General features: G+C 43.9%; 1 protein-coding gene across 11 annotated transcripts in view; it reads right to left on the bottom strand.

Moving 5' to 3' along the window:
- Window positions 1-6,086: 6,086 nt before the first annotated feature.
- Window positions 6,087-20,189, bottom strand: part of TMC5 (transmembrane channel like 5) — a 102,590-nt gene continuing 88,487 nt past the window's right edge. For 7 of the 11 annotated variants that reach the window (XM_033962896.1, XM_033962895.1, XM_033962893.1 and 4 more), the window contains 7 exons: window positions 19,737-19,812; window positions 18,222-18,355; window positions 17,397-17,570; window positions 13,923-14,001; window positions 11,545-11,643; window positions 8,662-8,701; window positions 6,087-6,938 (listed from right to left, as the gene is read on the bottom strand). In XM_033962896.1, the coding sequence (XP_033818787.1) occupies window positions 6,772-6,938; window positions 8,662-8,701; window positions 11,545-11,643; window positions 13,923-14,001; window positions 17,397-17,570; window positions 18,222-18,355; window positions 19,737-19,812 (769 nt within the window). In that variant the 3' untranslated portion in view covers window positions 6,087-6,771. Of the gene's footprint in view, window positions 6,939-8,661; window positions 8,702-11,544; window positions 11,644-13,922; window positions 14,002-14,590; window positions 15,245-17,396; window positions 17,571-18,221; window positions 18,356-19,736; window positions 19,813-20,189 lie in introns of those variants that run through there. The other 4 variants (XM_033962899.1, XM_033962900.1, XR_004541063.1 and 1 more) reach the window with 4 other exon arrangements.

Below are 20,189 nucleotides of genomic sequence, written 5' to 3' on the forward strand. Positions count from 1 at the left end.
ATTTGGATCAAAGGACAGAAAAAGTTGAGGAACTGATCTGTGGGGTTTCGTACGCTCTAGATAGTAAGCCAGAGCCCTTTTACAATCCAAAGTATGTAGAGCTTGTTCTCCAGAATGAGAATGAGGTTTTGGAAAGAAAACAGGTAGAACAATGGATTGGTTGAGATGAAATTCAGAGACAACCTTAGGGAGAAACTTTGGATGTGTACGCAGAACCACCTTGTCATGGTGAAAAACCGTAAAGGGTGGATCTGCGACCAGTGCATGAAGCTCACTGACCCTCCTGGCAGAGGTAAGGGCAATAAGGAAAAGCACTTTCCAAGTGAGAAACTTGAAAGGAGAGGTAGCCAAAGGTTCAAATGGAGGCTTCATTAAGGCAGAAAGAACCACATTGAGATCCCAGATAACAGGAGGGGCTTTAAGAGGTGGTTTCACATTGAAAAGCCCACGCATGAACCTGGACACCAGGGGATGAGCTGAGAGAAGTTTTCCATGGACTGGCTCATGAAAAGCTGAAATGGCACTGAGGTGGACTCTGATGGAAGAAGACTTAAGGCCAGAGTCAGACAAAGAGAGCAAATAGTCCAACAACGTCTTCACTGCCAGGGAAGTGGGATCAAGATGATGAAGAAAACACCAGGAGGAAAATCTCGTCCACTTCTGATGGTAACATTGCAGAGTGGTTGGTTTCCTGGAGGCATCCAGAATGGAACGAACAGGCTGAGATAAAAGAGTATCATGAGATGTCAGCCCGAGAGATACCAAGCTGTCAGGTGCAGAGACTGGAGGTTGGGATGTAGAAGGGTTTCCTGCTGTTGTGTAAGCAGAGAAGGAAACAGAGGAAGAAGAAAAGGTTCCCTGGAACTGAGTTGAAGTAGAAGGGAGAACCAATGTTGCCTGGGCCACCTCGGAGCAATCAGAATCATGGTGGCTCGTTCCCTCTTGAGCTTGAATAAGGTTCTCAACATTAGAGGCAGAGGAGGGAAGGCGTACAGGAACAGATTCGACCAGTCGAGGAGAAAAGCATTCGCTGCCAGACGGTGAGGAGAGTAAAGTCTGGAGCAGAATAGGGGCAGCTGGTGATTGTGAGGAGCTGCAAAGAGGTCTATCTGAGGAGTGCCCCATTGAGTGAAGATAGACTGCAGAGTTACAGGATCGAGTGTCCACTCGTGAGGCTGTAGAATTCTGCTGAGTTTGTCCGCTAAAGAATTCTGTGCTCCCTGAATGTAGATAGCTTTCAGGAAGAGATGGTGATCTATGGCCCAATTCCAGATCTTTTGGGCTTCTTGGCATAAAAGGCGAGAGCCTGTCCCACCCTGTTTGTTGATGTAGTACATCGCAACTTGATTGTCTGTGCACAACAGGAGGACCTGAGGAAAGAGAAGATGTTGGAAGGCCTTGAGGGCATAAAACATCGCTCTGAGTTCCAGGAAATTGATTTGATGCTTCTTTTCCTGGGCTGTCCAAAGACCTTGAGTCTGGAACTCGTTCAAGTGAGCTCCCCATGCATAAAGAGAGGCGTCGGTGGTGATGACCAGTTGATGAGGGGGCTGATGGAACAGAAGACCTCTGGATAGATTTGAGGATACCAACCACCATTGAAGAGACTGACGAAGAGATGATGTCACAGATATGTGTCGTGAGCAAGGATCCGTCGCTTGGGACCACTGAGTAGCAAGGGTCCATTGAGGAGTGCGCAGGTGAAGACGTGCGAGGGGTGTGACATGAACTGTGGAAGCCATGTGACCCAAGAGAATCATCATTCGCTTTGCTGAGATGGAAATCTGTTGAAGCACCTGCTGACAGAGAGAAAGAAGAGTTTGAAGACGGTTGGACGGTAGGAACGCTCTCATGAGGGTTGTGTCCAAGATAGCTCCTATGAATTGAAGCCTCTGAGTGGGGATGAGATGAGATTTGGGTAAATTGATCTCGAACCCTAGAATTTGAAGAAACCTGATGGTCTGGTTGGTGGCTTGGAGCACTGTCTGAGAAGAATTGGTCTTTATCAACCAATCGTCTAGGTAAGGAAACACCTGAAGGTGGTGGGAGCGTAGAAAAGCAGCTACCACAATCAGACATTTGGTAAACACTCTTGGAGAGGAGGCAAGGCCGAAGGGTAGCACCTTGTATTGGTAATGACAACGATTGACCATGAAGCGGAGGTATTGTCTGGAAGCCAGATTGACTGGTATGTGAGTGTATGCTTCTTTGAGATCGAGGGAACATAGCCAGTCGCCTTGATTCAGTAGAGGATAAAGAGTGGCTAGAGAGAGCATTTTGAACTTTTCTTTGACCAGATATTTGTTGAGATCGCGGAGATCTAGAATGGGTCTGAGATCTCCTGTTTTTTTGGGGACCAAAAAGTAACGGGAGTAGAATCCCTGTCCTTTTTGATCTAGAGGGACCTCCTCTATGGCATTTAGAATGAGAAGGGATTGAACCTCCTGGAGAAGAAGAAGAGACTGAGGTGTGTGCAAAGCAGACTCTTTTGGTTGACTTGGAGGAGGTAGAGATTGGAAGTTGAGAGAGTAGCCGTGTTGAATGATATTCAGGACCCACTGATCTGACGTGATAAGTTCCCAACGGCTTATGAAATAAGAAAGGCGTCCTCCAATAGGCTGTGGAATTTGGGTAGAAGGAGCAAGACTGGCTATGTTTTGGAGAACCAAGTCAAAAGGGCTGAGTGGACTTTTGAGCAGGTGTAGGTTTTACCTGCTGCTGCTGCTGAGGTTGTCTACCAGCTGGACGTTGTTGCCTCTGACGTCTCGGCTGTTGTGCAGTTTGAGGCAGAGGGCGAGCCACAAATCTACGCTGGTAGGATGACTGTGGACGAAAAGGCCTGGATGGAGGAGGCTTTTTAGGCTTCAGAAGTGTGTCCCATCTGGTCTCATGAGCGGACAATTTTTGAGTTGTGGAGTCCATGGAATCTCCAAACAGCTCATCCCCTAAGCAAGGTGTATTGGCTAGCCTATCTTGGTGGTTAACGTCCAGTTCTGAAACACGAAGCCAGGCTAGCCGTCGCATGGCCACTGACATGGCTGTGGCCCTGGAGGTCAGCTCGAAAGTATCATATATGGATCTTACCATGAATTTTCGGAGCTGCAACAGAGATGAACAAGTCTGGTGAAAAGTAGGCTTTTTCCGATCAGGAAGATATTTCTCAAAAGCAGTGAGATTTTGGATTAACTGCTTAAGGTAAAAAGAGAAATGGAAAGCATAATTTCCTGATCGATTAGCTAACATAGCGTTTTGGTATAGCCTTTTACCAAACTTGTCCATAGATTTGCCTTCTCTGCCAGGAGGGACTGAGGCATAAACACTAGCCCCTTTGGACTTTTTTAAGGTGGACTCAACCAAAAGGGACTCATGAGGTAGTTGGGGCTTGTCAAACCCAGGGATAGGAATGACTTTATACAATGAGTCTAATTTTCTGGGAGCTCCAGGAATAGTCAGAGGAGTTTCCAGATTTTTATAAAACGTCTCTCTCAGAATATCATGGAGAGGTAATTTAAGATATTCCTTTGGGGGCTGGTCAAAGTCCAAGGCATCCAAAAAAGCCTTGGATTTCTTTGACTCAGCCTCCAAAGGAATGGAGAGAGAGTCACACATTTCCTTCAAAAAGGAAGACACTTCTGGTTTAGAGGAGGCTCCTAAAACAGACGGGTCCTCATCACCAGAAGAGCATTCTCCCTCCGAAAGAAGAGGATCCTCTGAGTCACCCCATAAGTCAGGGTCTCGAACCTGATAACTCCGGTCTCGAGACTCTGGAGTAGAAGGCTCTAAATGCCGGGACTTGTGAAGAGACTTCCCCGACCTGCCTGATTCGGTACCGGGAGATGCTACGGTACGCACCGGAGCCGAAGTCTGTACAGCTTGATGGTGAGCTCTCGGCTCCGGCGCTAGAATCGGCATGGAGACAGAGGAAACCGACTGTACCGGTACCGATAGAGTGGGCGTCGATAAAATAGGACGGTCCACTATCGGTACCGGTGGCTCAGACTGGACTGGTACCGGTATGGTCGATGCCAGGACTGAAGGTAAGAGGTGCTGTAGCTGTTCTTTAAGTTGCGCCCTCAGAACAGTAGCTATACGCTCCTCAAGGGAAGGCACCGGTACCGTCTTTTTCTTTAAAGGTACCTGTGGTGCCGCTCTACGCTCCGAGGATGAGGACCCCGATGTCGAGGGGCTCACCTCTATTGGAGCGGAGCGCTTCCGTGAGCGCCTCGAGGTCGGCAGGATTGGGCTCGCTGCCACTGAGACCGGAGGACGTTCTAACGGGGAAGGCTTCTTAGCCGGCTTACCTGGAGCCGACACCGCCGCGGTATCGCGTGGTGTCGAAGATGTGGGTGCCGACTGCACCGGTGCCGATGTCTGTACCGGTGTAGAATCAGACATTTCGGCACCAAACAATAATTTTTGTTGAATCTCACGATTCTTAAGAGTTCTCTTTTTCAAAGTTGCACAGCGGGTGCAGGTGGACGCTCGATGGTCGGGACCAAGACACTGAAGGCACCAATTATGAGGATCAGTCAGTGAAATTGGCCGTGCACACCGCTGGCACTTTTTGAAGCCGGGTTGGGGGGGCATGAATGTAAAAACGGCTTCAGCCAAATCGAAGGCCGAGGCCTCGATGGTGGCTATAGGCCCCGCCGGGGCAAAACCGAAAATAATGGAAAAACAATAAAGAAACAATTTTTTTTTTTTTTAGAAAATAATAAAAAAAGGAAAGGAAATATTATCTCCTTAACCAGTTTTCGCGAGCGGGAATTCACGATTCTCTCACAACGGCCGTTGAGAGAGACGCGTCTTCTTAGCTCCGCGGAAACTAAGAAACTGAGGGACCGCGCGCCTCTGTCGGGCGGGAAGGCACTCGCGCGTGCGCGGTGCGGCCGAGCTAGAACTTTCTAAAGTTCTTAGAGTGCAATCACTCTAAAATTGTCCGTACCGGGGCTCCGTCGGTGCCGTCACCCATCAGTCAAGAATATGCTGCCTGCTTGTCCTGGGATAAATGTTTTTATGCATGCTGGGACGCACCTTGCTCCAAGACTGCAAAACCAAAGGGCAGGGGAAGGGAGAGAGGAGACTGAAGAAAAGCAAACAGAAGGAATATGGAATGGACGGTAAAGGGAAAAGTAAAGAACAGTGGAACCGGACTGAATAGGAGAGGGTTTGCCATATCCCATAAAACCACTCACCTTTCTCTCCCATGTAGAAATGGTTTTAAAAAAGTGTGTAGCTGGTTTTCAAAAAGGGTTGGACAATTTCATGGAGGAAAAGTCCATAGTCTATTTTTGAGAAAAGAATGCTTGTCCTGGATCGGTAGCATGGAATATTACTACTCTTTGGGTTTTGGCCAGGTACTAGTGACCTGGATTGGCCACCGTGAGAACGAGCTACTGGGCTTGATGGACCATTGGTCTGACCTAATAAGGCTCTTCTTATGGAAATATGCCTCATGCAGTTCTCCTTCACCAACAGCTGCAAACACTGCAAAGGCTGAGTCTGGCCCTTTCCCCTCCTTCACAAACTCCTTTTTGAGGATTCCATTGCCCTGCCCCAGCATTCTCCATGATTTGAAATGTCTTATGTGGACTGAGTCCTTCTGCTTTAAACCCTAAATGGCTCACCTTCAGTAGTACTGCTGTTCCTAGTAACTAACTACTACTTGTTCCCTTAAGACAGCTGAATGTCATACAAATTGAGAAAACATAAGTGATCCATTTTGTCTGTCCTCCTTCTGAGGTTCATTGTAGCAATCTTCAGTTAGATGCAGAACTGCTTACCTCCATATTTCACACACATTTTCCTCCAACGATAACCTTATTTTACATTGCTGATATAAATAAAATTAAGACTAGGCTAGTAATGTGTGTATGTTTGTTTTCAGATTCACAGCTATCAAAAAATATCTACCTCATATTCTGCCATGTTACAAGAGCTCAGCTATCTACAAAGTTCTCACACTGAATGTTTGTTGAACCATATGGATAAGATATTAGGGAAGCAAGCCATTCTCTGTGAACGTGATCAGAAATGGAGCAAGCAGTATAGTTGCTATTAATCCACACCAATAAAAATACACTCACTTTTTTTTTGCTATCTTTTATTTCCTTGCAGAAATGAAGTGGCAGAATAACAAATGCCATGCATATCTACAGAAGTCCAAGTTTACCTTGTATGGCAAAGGCAAAAAGGCTCCTATGAAAAAAATGTACAATGCTTTACAAAAGAAAAGCATACACTGTAGGATTAGTAAGACAAAACAGGTCCAAATCCATGTAATAGCAGCAAATTTAACTGCCAAGTCCTGCTAAGTAATTTTCACTAAGATGTTGCCTCGCTTGGAGTGGTCAGCCACAGGTCCATAATGTTAACTAGCTGCATACAAAAGTTGTCTTATAAAGACACAGATATGAAGAGGGTAGAGATCAACTGGAAACAGACACTGAACTCAAGTAATATTTAAAGCATACTGGGTTACTTTCTCCTCTAGAAGATATATGGCATCATATTTATAGTGGTTTGTGCCCAGTACTGCAGAGTTCAAAACAAAATAAACAATTTCCCTATACTTATCTTTTAATGATTATAGTAAAAACAGAATTAAAATCCTTATCAGTGGGACTTGTTTTCCATAAAGGAAAAAAAATATATATAAATCAAAAATTTCAAATGAAGTGCAGGGTAAATGATAAGTTTCTGTGATTGTTATGTGACATAAGAGTTAAATTCTGCAAATGAAAGCAGCTGTCAGCATCTGTCCATATAGTCTCAATAGTCATCTGAATCCACTTCTGCTTCTTGCCTTGCCTTGAGAGCCAGAGCCAATGCACTGTGTGCATTTGTTTCCAGATGTTGCTCATGTTCTTCTGCATCTGCCTGTTGCCTAGCCCGCATTGCAAGTGCCAGGGCCCCAGACTGCAGCCCTTGGGGCTGCTCTGTGTTTGTGAAAAAAGAAAGATACTAAATATTTCAGTAACTGTAGATGTTAAAATACAAGATTTTGTCATTAGTAACAAATTACAATCTTATCAATAAATGCAGTTTCAAATCTCACTAAAGTAATCCAAAGTCTTTCGCAGTTGTCAGACTTTTCAAAGTACCAACAACAACAACAAAAATATTCAGAATGTGATCTATCAAGCCTGAAACAAGACATTTGTGATCTCAAAACACTCATGTATTACATTCTTTCTGTCAGCTTTTTAAAAAATCACAACCGATAAAGATGCCAGTTTTCTCCAGGATCAATATGGCCCCTACAACTCTGCATAAAAAACAATATTGTAAAATTATATTGTCAAGAAGGTAACTCTGAATAGACTGCACTGTTTGCAAAATACAGGGGCACTTTTAGCCCACAGCTAGTTTTCAAAGGAAATCACCTAGGTCAGTAGTCTTCACTAATTGAGTCAAGGCCATTTTAGATCCAAAATTAAAAGACACTCACTAACTATCTTCCTATGCAAAGCTGTGCCACTGCTGATCAGCATGCGTCAATGACATTCATCCCTTCTAGCCTGCCTTCAAAATTTTCCCTTAGGGGTATCTTCAGAGAAGTAGGTGTTCCTAAAAGTGTTTTCTTCTGCTGAGAAATACCTTGTGCTTCAAAGCATGTTGCTCTCGCTCCAATCCACTTTCCCTTTTCTTTCACAAGCTTAGGTTAAGAGGCAAAGAAGAATCAAGGATAAAACCAGAATGTTTTAGGGGCCATCTTGTAAGTCTCCATGAGCGCCATTAGCCTCTGGGCCTTGCACTGAAGAACACTGACCACACTTTCCTGTGTTTTCCTCTGAAAATCTACAGCTACAAAGGATGCCTGCTCAAAACACCCAGAAACTCTGCATCTGTTCTTTGTGTGGTCTGCCAAGTGTGGGCAAAATGGCACATGTGCATTCGGTTTTCAAAATATACTTATATATGCTATCTTTTCCCCTCTGATTTAAACTCATTTACAGCAATGTCACTTTTTAAAATCAATGAATGCCCTTAACCAGGCAAAGAGCCTATTTTCTCAGGGTAAATGGCATAGAAAATTGCCCACAAAATATTCCTGCAATTTCATTTAAAATGGTAAATTAATTTTGAAATTCAAAGTAGAGAGACACCTGGTGTTTATTTAACATGGACAGAAAGGAGGACATTTAAAGAAAATCCTGCTGATCTACATACACTTATTCTCTCCTGACCTTTCTACCCTATCCAACTCACATATAAACCCTGGTAGCCTAGTGGATCCCCCCTCTTCCCACCCCCAAACACAAAGCCCTAGTCATCGAGTAGAGCCTCCCCTCTTCGCTCCCCCTACTTCTAACATAAAAAATAAATCTGCAGTAATCCAGTGGATCCCCTCTCATCCTTGAGCCCCCTCCCCCCACATCTATCTCAAGAGTAGAAAGGCAGGAGCAATATTCACTCTTGCCTCCAGCACTATCATTTGAAATGACAGATCCTGAGGCACTGCTAGGGGTCAGTCTAACAAACAAGGCACCACCATGTTAAATGAAAGCAGTGTCAGAAACAGGAATGAGTGAGCATTGCTCCTGCCTTTAGGAACTTGAAAACATCTCTTGCTAGGTTTTTATGAATTTGTAGCTGTCTAGGGTTTCTTTTTCTTGTATTTGTACTTGCCTTTGTCTGTAAACAGGTTATTTTACTTACCTCTAGAGTACTGCACATTCTCTTCACTCTTATTCAAGGCCTGAAAATGAAAACACAGATATTTCCACTTTTTGCAATACAGCAGTTTTGCTTCTAAGATATATTTATTCTTAAAACAGCAATCTAATATCACTGCAGTAGAGAGCTGCAAACACACAATATCAAGGGGAGAAAATTGCTCGATAGTGGTTAGTATTTTGGCTGGCCTCTTAATGATATAAAATTTGCTATAAATATTTAAAATCAAACTAAAGAGATTTAATATACAAGTAAAACAGGGAAGACAAGAACCAACAGCTGTGCGTAACTTTTTTTTTCCATTTAACTAAGGAAGGCAACCTGAAGTAATAACTCCTCATACCCTGGAGGAAAGACCAACAAACCTCTTATCACTTAGGTTTCAAAAGTGTTCAAACAGTACTAAAGGAGGCAAATGCAATGCTGTGACATGAAGTTCAGGCCACACAAGTCTCCTCAATGGAAACCAGTCTTACAGGGGTTATTAATACCACTATTATGAGCCCTGTTGTACCTTTGTAGATTAAAAGCTGTGAAACCAATTATTTTATTTTAAAACATTTCTAGGCTGCATGATCTTGCCATTCTCAACAGCTTACAACAAAATAAACTATCCATTTGATTACCACAATCCCATGCTATTTGAGGGTCACAAGAAATAAAAGGCTGGACAGACATTCTATGGGCGTTGATCCACTCCAAAGAGAAGGGAACAATTCTACTGCAATTCAAATCCGTGTAGGGCTTGTTCATGTTAATGAACATAGGGTCTGGGCAAAACCACTCATCTCGCTAGGTCAGGGGTAGGCAATTCTGGTCCTCGAGAGCAGGATCAAGTCAGGTTTTCAGGATATACACAATGAATATGTATGAGATGGATTTCCATGCACTGCCTCCTTGAGATGCAAATCTATCTCATGCATATTTATTGTGGATATCTTGAAAACCTGACCTGGCTTTGGCTCTCGAGGACCGGAATTGCCTACCCCTGCATTAGGTCATCTCACTAGGCTAAAGTCAGATTTCCACCTTAACCATACAGGAAAAAAACCCCTTAGAATGCAGGGGAGTACCACCCTATTATGTTGGAACTTTGTATTTGGTGAAGGTACTAAGGCCTGGAGCTCATTCACCCTTTGGGACACAGTGAGAAACAAAAAATGTGCCAAAAACGCTACCTAGTTCCATGCCAGATGGTCCAATTCCATCTTGACAGTTTACTGATTCAGGAGGAGAAATTCTAGTCATCTCTACTTCTTCAGATAAAACATGGCTGTATAAATTGCAGGACAGTTTTGCTTCCCAGTCTGCCCAGAAAGCTGAAGGTGGGCTTGGAAACTGAATCTAGATGAGTCAAGCTTAGTGGCTCACTGGCACTACTGCACACTAGTGCTGCCCCGATTCAGGGAAAAATATTTTGATTCAATTCACCCTGTTGAACTGATTTCTTAATTCGATTTCAATGATACAGCTTTTTAAGAAAACATTTTATTTAACCAAGGCAATATCATGTCAAAAATAGGAACATTCAATCTATAACATAGCTTTAAAATTAGTTAGAAACATGGGGTGGCGCCAGTAGGGAAGAGGGCGAGGTGCCAGCGCTGGCTGATTGCCTACAGGACATGCCTCTCACCGCTAAAGTCACATCCTGTAGGCAGTCAGCCAGCACCGGCGCTTCTCCTCCTCCCAAGTGTGCTGTGGCACACCTGAACTCTCAGGAGGCACACAGTTTGTGATACACTGCCCTAATCCCTTGAAGTGCTAAATGTTGTGGCTTGATATGAATTCAGGTGTCAGCAGACTGCCTTCAGCTGTTGGGTTCCTCTGCTATCCCCCCTCCCCCCTCTCCTTCATCTACCTTTATTTTGTTGCAAAATTTATTGCAGGTGGTGGTAGTGAATGCAATTCACAGAGCTCTCCTTGCAATAGTCTGGGGGTGTTCTCTCTACTCTGGCCCACCCTCAGTGACAACTTCCTGTTTTCACTGGGGCAGCCGTAATGTAGAGAAGACACCCAGACTAGCAGCAAGATAGCTCTGTGAATTGCATTCACTACCGCCGTTCGGCAACAACTTTTGCATCGAATTAAAGGTAGATGTGGGGAATTAAATGCTGTTGGGGGGACAAGGACGACAGGATTGATTCTGGGAAGATGTAACTAGTAAAAAAAAAAAAAAAAAGAAGCAGCCAGGGAAATGTGGGCTCACCTTGCTGCTCATCTGCTCACATAGGCCCACTCAGGTGTTCCCTTTGCCGAAGTTCTTTCTTCTGATTTACGAAACTGGAAGTTACAATAGATGGAAGGACTCTAGCAGAGGGAAAGCCCGAACTTGACTCTACAAAATAGATTGGCGGCAAGGGGGCTGATGCTACTGCTCATGAATCGATGAGTCTGTTTTTTTCTGGAAATGAATCAATTCACCTGAAGTGAATTGATTCAAATCAGGAATTGGGCACCTCTACTGCACACTAACAGCAGGGCTGCTGAGTTAGAAGCAATTTTGGGTTCACTCAGAATCAGTAAAAATATATCATCTCCAGCTTCAAAATTAAAACAAAATATATGGCAAATTTACAGTTTTATACTTATATACAATATAAATATTTTTGTCCTGAACCTAAAGTTATATTTACCAAAACAAAAATATTTAAAGTCTAACATCTGTAGGAGTTGGAACTGTAGCTGAACAGTAGAATAATAGAGAAATTGGATTTGAAAGACTGGTATACTGACTCCACAGACCTAACAGGGAACATTTTATTTTTTAAAATACCACAAATATTTAACTCTATCGTCAAAATACAGAACCATTCCAAGTGAATAATTTACCCAAATCCTTTAAATCATCAATTATGAACTAACCTTATGATATTGTTTGACTGATGAATGGCCTGTATTAAATCCATCCATTTCTTGTAGTTTGTGAAGCTTTTGGAGCAGAAACATTTTATCTTTTCCACCCTATGACAAAAATAAATATTTTTTTAGTAATGGAGTGTTTGATTATAGACTGCCTGAAAGCATTTTCTCCATTCACAAACACACAAACAATTACAACACGTGTCGCAACTATACAACAACTTTATTTTTCATTATATAGGAAATGGATTCAACTGAAACACATTTAGGAAGATAAACCTTCTTTATATAATACTAGTCTTTAAGCCCGTTACATTAACGGGTGCTAGAATAGAGTGTCTGTTTCTCTGTGTTTCTTTATCTCTCTCTCCTTGGCCGCTGTCTGTGTCCTTCTGTCTCCCCCCCCCCCCCCGAGCAAAGCGGTTTGCCCCCAGCACACACCTCCCACCCAAAGCAGCCCCTTTTCCCTCTCCCTATCTCTCCATGGCCCCTTCTGTCTCCCCCCCAGCACACCCCTCCCCCAAAGCAGCCCCCTTTCCTTCTTCCTGTCTCTCCATGGCCCCTTCTGTCTTCCCCCCAGAGTAAAACTGTCTGTCCCCAGCACACCTCCCCCCCCCAAAGCAGCCCCCTTTCCCTCTCCCTATCTCTCCATGGCCCCTTTCCATCTCCCTCTGGCCCCCTGAATTAATTCCCCTGTTTACCCTCCCTCCATCCGGCGTCTTCTGGCCTGCTCCTCTTCAAAGCAAACCGCGATTGTGGTGGCCGGCCCCAGCGAACTTCACAGGCCACTCCCCAACCTGGAAGCACGCTCCCCCACCCCGACGCGATCCCGTGCATCAGAGGGAACGTGCCATCGAGGCCGGAAAGCGGCCCGCGAGGCCTGCCAAAGCCTGCCACGATCGCAGGCTGCCCCGAAGAGGAGGATCAGCGGCAGCCACAGCAGCGGTGAGCGAGGACGGGAGGTATGGTCCAGCTTGCTTCGGGTTAGTGAGGTGAGGGCGGGAGGTCTGTTGAGCTTCCTTCAGGTTGGTGAGGGTGGGAGGAGGGGAGTGGCCAGAGTGATCATTGGCCGGGTTCTAAAATGGAACATGGCCACAGATCACACACCACGGCCGCAGTAATCACGCTTTTTTAAAAGCGCATGCGCCACTAACCTTTTATTATATAGGATGTTGGGATGGGCAAGGTTTAAAAGATGATTTTGCAATTATAAAATGTGTTTACAGTAAATTTTCTGCAAGTCTGCTAGATCTAACAGCAATATTACTTCTTATGGGCAAAATATCTATACAAAGTTATACTTGTATTCAGCTGGCTTGTATATTCAGCTGTTTCGATGACCTCTGAATTTTGTACTAATGCTTATAAAAATAGCACAGTTATGATTGTCTGATGGTCTATTTTTCTTTTTTCCAATATTTACATATATTTTAACCTATTTGTTTATTTTTACTTTCAAGTCCTGCAAAGTTCATTACTTTAAGGTAGCTTGGAAATAAACTCCCAGGTTGCATAATTTTTTTCTATCAAGCATTACAAAGCTTTGCTTCATCAACACACATTTCCTCCAGTCAACAAAGACAATATGAATTAAAAAGAAGGGAAGAACGGAAATAAACATTTAATAGCGCCTTGTGCAGACATAAGAGCATTATTACTCTGTCAATAGCAATCAAATAGTGATACTATTTTGGCTGCAAAACCCCTCCCCTCTTGTAAGAGACTAGCAAGGTAACAAGCATTAGTGTGACTTTTTTTTTTTTAATGTCGCATGGGATGGGGAACAGAATAGCATACTACACTTGGGTATTTAAATTTAACTTTTTCAGGCTTCTTGCAAGCAATGCTCTATATAAAAAAAAAATACTGCAATGCACATTTGAGGAAGTCCTCAAACAACAAAGCAGTGGCATGGCACTGGGCTGGCCTATTTACTGGCAGTGGCAGCCTCAGACTGCTCTGACGTGGCAGCAGAAGAGGCAGCAACACCACAAAAACAGACATTTGTTCTGCAGCTGACTCCATCAACATCATTAACTTGACATCCAAAATATTTTGGAGCCTTCAAATGAGCCCCTTGTCAGGCAAAACTGCACACCTTTAGCATCAGCGGCCATTAATGCAGTTTGTTTTTAAGCATTCCCTAATCAAATGTCCCATGCTTTGTAGTTTACCCATCTCTTTTCTAGTTTTGTATGGTGAACCCTTGTCCTTGAGTTTTTCATTATGACAGGAATTGTACAAATTTAGTTCAAGCTACATCATGTCCATTACAAAATTTCCAATTAAAAAAACTTGCAATTTGTGTGGTTTTGTTTCATAAACCTAGTTATTAGGTCATCCTTATTCAACCATTGTATGTCATGAAAAAAAAATCTTACATTCACAATCTGCTCCTGAAGGAGTTTAATCATTATTTTTCTTCCTTGTATTATCTGCCAGTATAGATAAGTAATAATCCTGTAAGAGAATTTTAAAACTTTTTTAACCAATGACCTTCTCAAATCTCAGATTACTTTTAGACTGTCTTCCTAAGAAATGTTGGTAACACAGTTAACTATAGAATACAGAAAGATTATGAAACTACTAATTGCTAATCTCCAATAAGTATCTGATTACAGTATATCATTCAGCTCTTTAACTCACTAGCAATATTTTGAACTTTACTACTGCACAAATGCTGGCTGCCTCCTTGGGAAAATGAGCCCATCAAAGCAAAAAGAAGGCCATGCCCGCTTTTTTTCGCATTATTTCAGCAATACACTGATACGTAGCCTCAAGCCCTCAACGCCCAAGAAAGACAGGAATGGACATTGCCCTAATCAATTCTGCCGTCTGATGGCATAACTGGTTAGGTATGGACATGCTATTTGAATCAGTACATAGATAAAAGCATGACAAAGTGGACACAGCCTACCTTTGCTCTGAAAGGTTCAAACAGTGTTTAAAAAAAATATGGTGCAAGCGGGTGCACAGAGCTAGTCGGCTTCCCCACTCAACATTCGTCTCTACTAGCTGAAGACTCAGAAAAGATATTTATAAAACGTACTTTATATAAGTTTCCATTTTAAAGGGTCCTCTCCACCCCCAACAGCAATCCTTTAAATGCACGGAATCAAAGTACCAATTCCCAAGCCAGACCCACTGCAAGTTACTTTATTGCTCGAAAGGAGCCTCTAAAGGATGAAAGAAAGTCGATTTGTATTCTAAGCGCATTCAAGGCGTAGTATAAGCTAATCAACGGAGAGAGCAAACTTTCGAGGTGAAGCTCGAGGGGTTCACTCCACGGTGAGCTGCACACTGTTGGCCGGGGCCTCCTGCTGCTGCTGCAGGTGCTTCCTGGCAATGTAATACATCTCGAGCTGCTGCCGCAGGCGCACGCTTTTCATGTCCTGGTAGAAGTCGCCCTCGGAGATCGTTTCCGCCTCGGAAGGGACGGTGAAGACCCGCATGATCCTCCTCTTGTTCCTTCGCGCATACATGAAAAGGCCGATGCTGACGAGGACCACGATCAGGTAGACGTTGGTGGCTTCGTTCCAAGCCTCGTGCACGGAGTAATCGATGCTCTCGGTGTCACCCATTCCCAACCCGCAGGTGGCGGTCCGTCCGCCGTTACCACGGCTGCTACCGGCAATGCCCCGGGCCTCCTCTACGTAACCACCGTAGCAGCCACGCTCGCACGTACGAGACAGTCTCTCATTGGCTAAAGGCTTGGTGGTTCCTGATTGGTTCACGTCATGTTCCCGCCCTCATTTCTGCTCTTTGATACTGCGGGGGGAGTGGCGAGGTGGAGGCGCTACTTACAGATTAGTGGCTTAGTGGGTAGGGTACCAAGTTTCATAGGCCGTTCGCAGTAGCTAAAAGGGAGAAGGTAAACTGCATGAGGAGAAAAGTGGAATCTGAGAGCTGGAGGACTGAGGGGAGAGAGCAGCACCCTATTAAGGGCTAACTGCTCAAGGCATAAATATGGAAGGACTGCAAAAATTGCTCTTAGTTATTATCTTCCCTCATTTGTGGGCCACTGGCATAGTAAAGGTAGGAGATGCCTGGGGCAATAGCATCTCCCTCACTCTTTTCTCTGCACCCCTCCCCCCCCATTCCCTCCTGCCACATACCTGTTTAGCTTCCCCAGCGCAATTAGCACCTCCAACGTGTTACCTGCACCGGCTCTTCCTTTGACATCGCTTCCTAGTCGTGGAATATAAGAGGTGCCTCTGCTGGGTCAGACCAAAGGTCCATCGTGCCCAGCAGTCCGCTCACGCGGCAGCCCATCATGTCTAGGACCTGCGTAGTAGTCTTCTATATGTACCCCTCTATCCCTTCAATCCTTTTTTTTTTTTCCTACCTTATCTATATCCTTCTTCATCCTTTATCTTCCCTATCTATATCCTTCAATAACTTCTTCTTTCAAGAATTTATCCAATTTCTCTTTGAAACCCTGTAAAGTACTCTGTCCTATCACACCCTCCGGAAGCACATTCCAGGTATCCACCACCCTCTGAGTGAAACAGTACTTCCTGGCATTGGTTCTAAACTTTTAGTTTCTCCAAGTGCCCCCTTGTTATTGTAGTTATTGTAGTTCCCCGTAGGCTGAAGAATCTGTCCCTCTCCACATTCTCAACGCAGAAGTAATGTCAGAGGGGAGCACTGAGGCTGGTGCGAGGAGCAGGTTGGAGTTTCTGCTCGTGCCCTCAAAGAGCTAAAGGTACAGTGGGGGGAGGAGTGAAGGTGTGTGCCTGACAGGGGAGGAATGAGGGAGAGATGAGAGGGGGCACTCTGCCCCCTCCCTTTACTATGCAATTGTTTAAGGCTATTAAAGTGGAGGCAATTCTATAAAACAGGCTCCTAGAAGATAATTAGTATCTGGCAAAGATGTGTATATGCACTCTGTGCTATTCTATTGATAGTACCTAACTGCCATAGTGTGTAACTGCAAAGGGACACACACATATGGGACAGGGCAAGGGCAAGCTATGGAGGTGTCACTAGACACTGCATACAATTCAGAATACTATGATTACACACACTGATGGATGCATCTATATGTGTCCACTTATACCAACCATTGACCTAGCATAAGTGATTATGGCTAACTTTTGGTGCATCAAAGCAGGTTTGCACCAGTCTTCTCCAACTTAGGTGTGCTAAGTCCCATTATATAATAACCAAACTACATGCCCCATTGTGGTGCCTAATTTGAGACATCAATTATAGGGAACTGCTCTCAGCATGGTCCTGGGAGAGAGCATGGGAACCTAGTGTAGGAGATACTTTTAAATAAAATGGGCCAGGGTTGGGCTGGGAAAAGAGAACTTAGGATTGAGTAATGGGAGGTTTTATTTTATTTAGTAACCCAGTAAATGATAGCACATAAAGACCTGAACAGTCCATCCATTCTGCCCTGTAATTACATGCATTACAATTTCATGATTAAATTACAATGTCTTTTTTCTTTGCTATTTCTGGGCCATAGACCTTAGAAGTCCACCCGGTACTATCCTTAGGTTCCAACTACTGGAGCCACAGTTAAAGCCCACTCCAGCCTATCCAAGCACCCAATTTTACTTGAATTGCGCTGAACGGTGCCTAATTCGGCACCTAACTTTTGGGTGCTTCTTATAGAATTTGCCCCTAAGTATTTACCTGGTTAGTAAGATTTTTGCTTTCTGAATGTGGCTGGATAGCACAAAATAACCAACTTATTATTCACATTATATGACATTTTGCTAGTTTCAGTTCACTACATGGGTCTTTCATTTTAACTCCTCCATTCCCAATTATGTGACTTTTTCTCAGTTGTTGACCTGTCCCCTTTTCCTCTTCACTCTCAACTTATATTTTTAATGGATACTTACAGGGCAAGAAGTGTGAGGATGAAGAAAAAGAGTTCACTTTTAATTAGATTATCATAAATCCACACCACCCACTCCAAATTGACTTGGCCAGTTATTGTAGATATCCAGTTAGAAATAGCATCAAATGGTACATTTAAGCCTCGAAAAGGACCACATTCTTCAGAGGGTGTTCGTCTAGAAGGAATGACAAAGTATTTCTAATTAGGTTTTGTAGTTCAGGAGGATTCACACAGTACGAGAGCAACATGGCAATAAAATGGCAGGTTGTTTTCTGGATTCTATTTCCTAATCTAATCCAAATTGCATAACAGGAGTCAAATATTAGTGATATTATTGATGATATGCATCACTTCTGCATAATGCAGAACTGCTTGACAGAAGGTGGACTTATAGTGATCTGGGCCTAGGGAAATAAGTATCATGGGCTCCTAACACATATCAAAGTGATTAAACTAGATGGATGCTAGGGGAGAGTGGGCCCCCTCCTGCTGGGCGCTGCCCTTTTGTTCCAATGGTCAGTCCTACCCTGCTGGTGGAAATACCATAGCAAAGAGTTATATCAGTGCTAAATGTATTTAAGCATTTATAAATAAAATAAACAAAATATTTAAATCATCAATGTCTATGCATTTTACTAACATACAAAAAAACTATCTTATATGTTACACTATGAACATAGTGGCAAGATGAAAAACTTGAATGTTTTATCCATGCGGGTTTTGTTCGTCACTCCTCCCTCATAACAGTGAAAAAAATAATCAAAATGCACCCTCACATTTTAAGTTCTTTAGGGTAGGGAATATGAAAAGAGGATCTTGCACCTACCTCCAGACAGTAACCCCAATGACAACAAGGACCCCAGTGAAAGATGGGAAAAACAGCAGAAATATAAAAAGCGTTGTCATCTGAGATGCTTTCCAGGCTTTGCGAGGGGGCAGGCAGTTCATCCTCAGACTCTCCTTCAAATATTGAGAAATAAGTGCTCTAAAATTAGTATAAACAAAGGACCGGTGGAAAAGTGAGGATAAGGTTGTACACTTCTCCCTCCGTATCCACGGTGATTAGGGGTAGAGCCGGCCCATGAATATTAAAAAAACGCGAATAATATTCAGGCCGGTTCTGCCCCTAACCCCCGCTTCCCCCCGGCTATTTTAAGCCCTGTAAGCCCTCCCCCCCCTTAAGCCTTATCTGGTAGTCTAGCGGGTTTTCGGGCAGGAGCAATCTTCCCACGCTCCTGCTGTGTGCAGATCGCTCTCAGCAAATGGCTGCCTTGAGCTCCCGCCGTAGTCTCAAGAGATGACGGGAGCTCAAGGCAGCAATTTCCTGTGAGTGATCTGCACGGGACAGGAGCATGGGAAGATCGCTCCTGCCCGAAAACCTGCTAGACCACCAGGTAAGGCTTAAGGGGGGGGCTTACATGGCTTAAAATAGCCCAAAAAATAAAAATGATTTTTTTGGCATAAAATCGCGAATAATCAAAACCATAGATACGGAAACCGCGAATATGGAGGGGGAAGTGTAATCAGATTTTATCTTACATTGTATGCAGTGGCGTAGTAAGGGTGAGCGGCGCTCTGGACTGTGGCACGCCTTCCCTGCCCTCTTTTACATCCCTCCCACCACACGCGCGCGCCCCCTTCCCTTTCTCCGTACCTTTTTAACCTTCTCTGGCATGAGCAGTATGTCCACATCGGTGTTGGCTCGCCCTTTGATATCACTTCCTTGGCACAGGTCCCGGAAGTGACATCAGAGACAGCGCAGATGCTGACGTGGGCAGCAACCTCGTGCCAGGGTAGTAAAAAAGCTACAGGGAAAGGCAATGGACACACGTGCGGGAAAGGGCAGAGAGGAGGAGAGGTACAGCACTCTTAGCAAAATGGCGCCAAGGGCAGACCGCCCTCCCCCCTTTACTACGCCACTGATTGTATGTATATTTTTATGTAGTGATAATGTTGCTTGTAACCTGCCTAGAACTCAATCTTGCAAGGGTTTGGCAGGATATAAGATTACATATAACATAACAAAAAGGTAGAACTTAGATGGAGGGGAAACTGGGCAGGCTGGATGGCTTTTATGGGTAGTATGTATTGCCACATACTAAAGGCTCCTTTTACTAAACGTCGCTAGAAGTTTTTAGTGCGGGCCAGTGAGGTAAATGCTCCAAAGCTCATAGAATTCCTATATGCATCAGAGCACTTACCTTGCAGGCCTGCACTAAAACCTCTAGCACCGTTCAGTAAAACCCAGCGTATATTTTTATTCAGAAATCAAGAGGCCACAGAAGAATAGAAAATTCTGAAGGAAAAACATACAGTTGAGACAATGTAAGAAATTCCTTACCTTTTTTACATAAAATAGTATGAAGAGCTTTATGATCTGAATGAGTGGCAGAAGAGGTGAGAAATAAATGCCAATCCTATAGGAAATAAAATTTGAACATAACAGTTCTAAAAGTTTTGCTTTCCCCCCCCCCCCCAATCATCTTTATTAAACAGAACAAAAAATCAACACAATCCGAGGATACAAAGCAGTACAAGCAATAACAGAGTACAATAAATGATTGAGCAAAAGATAACAGTTTGAAGACACAGGAAAGAGATAGGGTATTACAAGTTAAGCAAGTAACTACGTGCTGCCGGGGTTAAGGTATTCCAAAAAGGAGACTAGACATCTTGCACCCAATGGCCAGCTTTGGATTCTATGTGGGAAACCATATGCCACTCCATCTGCAACAGCTGGATCATGGTTGATCGCCAGTGCTGCAAAGATTGGGGTGACGCCTCCATCCAGCGT

The sequence above is a fragment of the Geotrypetes seraphini genome, chromosome 11 (genome assembly GCF_902459505.1).
Source record: "Geotrypetes seraphini chromosome 11, aGeoSer1.1, whole genome shotgun sequence".
Lineage (NCBI taxonomy): Eukaryota > Metazoa > Chordata > Amphibia > Gymnophiona > Dermophiidae > Geotrypetes > Geotrypetes seraphini.